This window comes from Cupressus sempervirens, chromosome 1 (genome assembly GCF_028749045.1).
Source record: "Cupressus sempervirens isolate cs-2001-9-10 chromosome 1, ASM2874904v1, whole genome shotgun sequence".
In the NCBI taxonomy this organism is placed as follows: domain Eukaryota; kingdom Viridiplantae; phylum Streptophyta; class Pinopsida; order Cupressales; family Cupressaceae; genus Cupressus; species Cupressus sempervirens.
The window spans coordinates 132,468,486-132,475,451 of record NC_143118.1 but is presented as its reverse complement, the minus strand read 5'-3'; the positions used below and the strand labels follow the sequence as shown (position 1 = coordinate 132,475,451).

The 6,966-nt window shown below is 40.2% G+C and overlaps 1 protein-coding gene across 3 annotated transcripts; it reads left to right on the top strand.

Moving 5' to 3' along the window:
- Positions 1 to 331: 331 nt before the first annotated feature.
- Positions 332 to 2,343, top strand: LOC149576522 (uncharacterized). Of its 3 annotated transcripts, none has more exons than XM_089817645.1 (2): positions 332 to 939; positions 1,060 to 2,343. In XM_089817645.1, the coding sequence occupies exon 2, from the start codon at positions 1,493 to 1,495 to the stop codon at positions 2,123 to 2,125; it is 633 nt and encodes a 210-aa protein (XP_089673771.1). In that variant the 5' UTR covers positions 332 to 939; positions 1,060 to 1,492; the 3' UTR covers positions 2,126 to 2,343. The 3 variants fall into 3 exon arrangements, with proteins under 3 accessions (XP_089673771.1, XP_089673784.1, XP_089673776.1); XM_089817658.1 differs by having other exon boundaries at positions 476 to 664; positions 1,088 to 2,343; XM_089817650.1 differs by having other exon boundaries at positions 476 to 939; positions 1,088 to 2,343.
- Positions 2,344 to 6,966: the final 4,623 nt, after the last annotated feature.

Sequence of the window (6,966 nt, the reverse complement as noted above, 5' to 3'; positions counted from 1 at the left end):
ATATAAATTACACAAATACCAAAATCTAGTTTCACATATCATAACACATTTTCAATCATTTTATCCTCATAATCCACATCCATCATGATGTAAAAAAAATTGATAACAAACACCTTGAATTGTACATTTTTATGTATTTATAGTCTTCCATTTTGTATGTAGAATAACCTCGTGTGTGCACCTAGGTATCAAAAGATTGTTGCAAAGCATCCCAAAAAAATAATGGGTGACGGGCATGCCAAGAGTGAAATTTAACAAGGAACAATTGATTGCCTAGGATCCTCTTTTCTTTTTCTCACAAAGCCTCCAAATTCCCTTTCAAGGACAGTGTGGAAACAAGAAGGAAAGTGGGTGTTGATGAGCATGAAATTTCAAAAGCAAATGGTGATGTGTGAGTTGTCAAGGGCATCTTTACCTTTCATTTTGTTGTCCACCTACACCTCCCTTTTCATTTGGTGATGGCCACTCTGTCCACTCAAATCCAACATTGCTACTAATTTAAATCCAAAGCACGCCCCTGTCGGTTCAATAATTTCCACACTAATCTTCCATCTTCACACAGAAACTCCCAGATATTCTAGAGACTTTTCTTGCCCTTTGCTTTCAGTAGAAGCTGCATTTTCTGAGCAGTCTATGCTCTTGCATTAAGCTTGGCGAAGAGGAGGTATATTCATTGTGTATATCCATACCAGGGGGAGGGTTCTTGCCTTTTTGCTTTCGGTGTAAGCTACATTTTCCGAGCACCCTCTGCTTTTTCAGTTCGGTGAGTTGCAGATTGGCAGTGGTAGGGTGGATTGGCGAAGAGGAGGTATTTTCGCTGTGTATACCCATTTTTGAGTAGATTTTTCACCCTTGCTTCCAGCATAAGCTACATTCTGTGAGCTCTCCGTTCATTTTCAGTACAGTGAGTGGCAAATAGAGAGGCTTGGCGAAGAGGAGGTATAGTCAATGTGTATATTGTATAGTCAATGTGTATATTCACTCTAAAGTAGGGTTACAAATCCTTTGCTTTTAGTATAAGCTGCATACTCTGAACGCGCTCTGCTTTTTTCATTACAGTGAGTAGTCTAAAGGCAGGGGTAGGGAGGTATATTCAATGTATATCTCTACTTCAGAGCAGGTTTGAAAACCCTTTGCCTGCTGCGGCATTCACTGAGCGGCCTCTGCTTTTTCATTGCGGCGGTAGCTCGGGCGAAGAGGAGCTATAATCGACGTGTATATCCATTTTAGAGTAGGCTTGAAAACCCTCCGGCATCTGCTTGCAAGGAGTGGCCAATTGGCAGCTTTAGGTGCGACTTGGTGAGGTAGAGATATATTCAATGTGTATGTACATTCAGAGTAGGCTTGGAAACCCCTTGATTTCGGCATAAGCTACATTCTCCGAGCTTCTTCTGCCTTTATCATTGCACCGAGTGGAAGGCGAGGCTTTGCGAAGAGGAGGTTTATTCAATGTGTATATCCATTTCAGGCTAAATTTTGTGCAAAACTGAAGATGTTGACGATATTGTGTGCATTAATTCTCACCGCGGCCATTGCCGCGGGGGGAAGCTCTGTGAAAGCGGATATCTCCTCCAGTCCGCCGCCGCCATCGATTCTTTGCACACACTGCGACACCTGCGTAGATCCGTGCAGCCCTCCTCTGCAGGATCCGTCCCCGCCGCCGCCACCGCTACAGCTGAGTAACGAGTGCCCACCGCCGCCCGCGCTTACAACTTCTCCATCGCCGCCCTCGCATGAATCCACGCCACCTCCACCGTCCTCCGGAAGAATCCCGGGCCCTCCGATCGGTTACATTTTGCCTCCGCCGCCCCCTTCAGGAAGCGGCGGACCTTCTTCAAACTATCCTCCGCCTTCAAACCCTACGCCTTCAAATCCTACTCCTTCAAATCCTACGCCTTCAACCCCTCCGGCAACTTCTTTCAGCTCTCCGCCGCCGCCTTCTTCCACCGCCGGGAGTGGGAGCACCAGCAATGGCCGATCTCCGCCGCCACCTGCATCTCGGAATTCTTACTACCCGTACTACCCTTACTATTATCTCTACACTCCCTCCGCTTCTGCTCCGCTGGCGGTTTTCCGAGCCGGTTTTTCTGTTCTTATCTGCTGTGTTCTAATGCTTCTGCTGTAAAAGGGATTTCGTTGAGATTGTGGAGCTGGAATCTACAGCAGGTGGGTTTTCATTTTCTTCTGTCTAAAATTCTTCTGGCAGGAATTTTATTATTCTCTGTAATTTTCTGTTAACAGAAATTCTTCGAGATATCTGTTTGAAGTCATGTAGATTTGATGATAACCGATCTCGTCTTTATTTATAGAAAATTAAATGGAAAGTTTTGTTGTAAATTTTAATCGTTCTTATCATCTTCGTTCAGAGCACAAATTGATATATGCTTTTGCCTTATCAACGTGTATTTCTGCAATTTATAGATTGTCTGTGCCCTCGCAACCTGTAACCTGTTGTTTATTTTTATTATGTGTTGTCCTTTTTAACCTGCATTATTTATGCCAATTTTTATTATATACATTTTATTATTGTTATAATAATACCAATAATAAATTGGAAACCACCAAGTAGACATTATGGGTAAATTTTTCTCCACAATTTTTTTCTCGTCTCAGATGTAATTTGCTTGCTCATGTGTGCTATTAAGGGATTATTTAGAGTAGTGAATTATTTGGACAACAAAATATTGGACAATTGATAAAATACGGGGACTTCGGACTAGATATTTCTCTTTGTTTGTCTTTCCCTCTTACACTCTTTGTATCTCATTACTCTATCCATCAATCTCTATTTCTCTCCCATCCTCTCACTCTATTTCCATCTCTATTATATCTTCACCCCTTATCCATATCCCTCTTTTTGTCTATCTCCATCTTCATTTCCATACCTCTCTATATCGTTACTCTATATCTCTCTTTTCCATCTACACCTCTCCCTCTTTCTCTATCCATCTCCATCAATTTCTTTATCTCATTATATGTCCTCTCTATATATATCTCCCCCTCTTCATTCTCTAATGTTCCCTCATTATTCTTTGTTATGTGCTTATAGTTTTGAGCTTTTAAAATAATTAAATTTGTGCAAAAACAAGTGTTCTCTTCTTTATTTGCGATGCAAAGGGAGCATGCTAATAGTAGCCATTATAAACTAAGATATTATTGAAGTAACTTATACAATTGTTTGTTGATGATTCATTGTAGTGGATGAATTGCCGAAATTACTATCTCCTTGGGTCATAAATTGCACCACTGACTATGGGTCATGGTATTTTTTTGAATAGATAATGTGTTCAATAATGTTAGGATTAACCATAGACATAAATAATAATAAATTGCACAAAAGAGAACACATGACACAAGGATTTAATTTTGAGCTTTTAAAATAATTAAATTTGTGCAAAAACAAGTGTTCTCTTCTTTGTTTGCGATAAAAAGGGAGCATGCTAACAATAGCCATTATAAACTAAGATATTATTGAAGTAATGTATACAATTGTTTGTCGACGATTTATTGTAGTGGATGAATTACCTAAATTACTATCTCCTTGGGTCATAAATTGCACCACTGACTATGGGTCATGGTATTTTTTTGAACAGATAATGTGTTCAATAATGTTAGGATTAACCACAAACATAAATAATAATAAATTGCACAAAAGAGAACAAATGACACAAGGATTTAATGTGGTTCTCCTGTCCACCAATAATAAGTACAATATTATTATTATCTAGTGATTACAATCCACAATCGCTCATAGCTCAATACCGTCACAAGAAGTTACAATCTCATCATACATTATGAAATCCCTAACCCTAAGTCATTTTATACAAGCTTTTGCTAGTTACAAAATTAGGGCTAGAATAAGTTGTCCAATAGAAAAATAGTAGCTGATGCCTTTTACAATAGTAGGGTCACTTTTGGCTTTTGGGGTGTTACCCCCCAAAACCCTCGTTCCCACCCTATATTGTGACAGGGAGCGCACCTGGGGTGTTGCTGCAAGACCTCTTCTTGGGGATGCTACGCCCAAACTCTCGTAGAAATAATCACGGGGGAAATTGTGCCTAATAAATATTTGAGTCTAATTAGGTTCCACATCACAACAATCTCCCACTTGAGATTGATCAGACTCCACAACAGTAACCTCCAACTTAGAGCTTGATATTGGCACCGCAAAACCTATAGCTCCCACTAGAATATCAAACCACCCTGGACTATGTTGTTCTTCTATTTTATTCGGTCTAGAAGACCAATCAAAGTTGAAGAAGAGTTCAACTTCTTCCTTGTGTCTACCTTTGTAAACATATATGTTGGGTTATCCTCTGTATGTATCTTCTCCAACTTTAACATTCCATCATCCAAACTTGACCGAATGAAATGGTACTGCATCTGTATGTGTTTTGTCTTTGAATGTAGAGCGAAATTCTCCGAAGGATGAATGACACTATGATTATTATCCATCTGTGGTTGTTGCCATTCTTTTATGAAGAAATGAAGTCATATCATCTCCTTGGCTAACTCCATAGCAACAACATACTCTACCTTTGTAGTCGATAAAGCATTAACCTTCTACAACCGAGAAATCCAACTCACTGTTGTCCCACCAACATTAAATACATAACCCCCATAGAAATAATTTGGGGAGAAACTTTGCTGAATAAACCTCCAAGTTTGATTAGGCTCCACATCACAACAAATAAATCATGAGAATTACATTCTTGAGCAGGATTTCTTATTGAATCACTATTCCCAGTACTTAGATATGACACAGTTTCTGTTATGTTGTTTTGATTAAGTAAAAATAGGTTTTGAAAGGACCCGAAACCTTGTACACAGGAACAATAAAGTATAACAATGAAAATCATAAAACAACTATGGAGAACCACCCTACGAACTAGAGGGACACACTAATGTCCCCAACAAGAGGGCAAAAACCCAAGAAAACATAGACCATCAAGATTTGCATTTTGGTCCATTTTTTTTAGAACGTAAAGCCATATCAAATGAAGGTTTGGAAGATTTTCCTTTTTTAAATTTAATTGAAGTCCAACCATCCTCCACCTTCCCCACATCTTTCTGCCAATCCCCACTAACCCCCAAAACCCCTACAGCCGAAGAGCCAACAAGAGTGTTCTGGAAAGTGTTTATGTTATGTTGTTACTGTAGGATTTGAGCAAATAAGCCAATCAAATCCACAAAGCCTTCGAATCCCTGCATGCAAAAACCTGTCACAGAAGAAAAAGATGAGAAGAGGCAAGGGTTTGCTAAAAAATGGAGATAGAAGAAAAGTTGCTCTCAAATGAAAAATGCATAAGAGATAATGAAAAAAGTACAATGCTCAACCTTATAAAGGTGAGATAGAAACCCTAAACTAAAAAACTAGGTTGCACATTATTAATTAATAATTAATTAATAATGCACCTAAATGAAGCTTAAGTAACTAGAGTAATAGAAACTTATATAATTAAATCAATATGATTTAATTAATAAGTATAAATTAAAAAATACTCTAATACCCCCCCTTAAGCTGAAAGCAAGGAGTAAGCTTACCTAGCAAAGAAAAGCTATGAAAGCAAAAAACAAGTGGGTCCTGGCAACAAGGCCTAATCAGGTACCCAGTACAAGGAAATCTCTATAAACTGGAGTAAAGGAGAAAACCCAGTGGGAAAAACCCCTCTCCAAAAAGAGATATAATGACTTCAAGAGACTCTCTCAAAGCCATAAGTACAATGCGTGACTTTAACCCCCCCGTGAGAGAGGGTCAAGGCTCCAAAGCCCCCCCAGAATGAAAGAACCCCTGGATGAATGAACAAACCACTGTGACTCCAGTGCAGAGGAGTGAAAGGTAGTGGACAATGTAGAGGGAACCTCGAAAGCTGAGGTGTCACTAGAAGGCCGAGCTGATGCTCAAAGGAGTAGACACGAGGATCCTGAAAGGGAATCCCCAATGTAAGTGGTATGATAGGTGTCCTGACACTGTCATCAAAGAGGAGATGAATGTCCTCTGTAGAATTTTCAACAACTACACCTGGTGGCTTGATGAATGGAGCTGGAGGATCAAGCAGTGCTGAAGAAGAACTCTGTTGAACAAAAAAGAGCTCAAGAGGAGGTGGCAAGGCAGTTACAACAGCAGTCTTAGGAACCACACAGAGGTTCAAGAAACCTGACTATACCACATGATGCTCTCTCAAAGGAGGAGAGTCATGCTCTGGCAAAGGTGGACCAAAGTGTGAAAAGGAGTAGAGACAGGTGGAAAGATCAACTGTCCCTGTAGCAACAATACCTCCTGTCATACTATCCCGGATGAAAACTGAATCTGGAGTGAACTCAACTGTCTTCCCGGACCCACTGTGAGAAATCTGATAAACCGAGAGAAGGTTTGCAGACAGAGATGGAACATACAACACATCATTGAATGTGCCATCCTGAATGCATACAGTGCCTTTCCCGCAAACTGTCATAATAGTGTTATTCCCAATGATAATATGGGGAATAGGAGAAGCCTCAAAAGAAGAGAAGATCTCTCGAGAAGATGCCATATGGTGAGAAGCACCTGAATCCAGTATCTAAGGAACCTGTGAAGGGAATGTGAAAGAAGCCCGCAATGCATGACCCTTTCCAAGATCCTGTTCAGCTGTAGGATTGATAGAAGAAGACTGATAAGCAGACCCCTGTGAGCCAGAAGAGGATGGAGAGGAAAGATTGCTCTTCTGAAGAAGAGCTTGCAAATCCGCTATCTGTTTCTCATAACCATCAAACTTCTTCTGATAACAAAGTGACTCATCATGTGTTCCCTTCTGACAATAGGAACATGTAGGTCTCTCAGTCTTCTGTTTCTCCTTCTTAGAAGAAGATGGTGGGCCAGTAGAGTGCTGAGAAGAGGAATCTGATAACTGCTTCGGCTTCTGTGTGCTCTGAGGTGGCTTGGCAATCAATGCCTGTGACTGTGAACTTGTAAGAGAATCCATACTA

What these genes read in the sequence shown, in the direction of transcription:
- LOC149576522 (XM_089817645.1), top strand. Translation starts at nt 1,493, where the DNA reads ATGTTGACGATATTGTGTGCATTAATTCTCACCGCGGCCATTGCCGCG.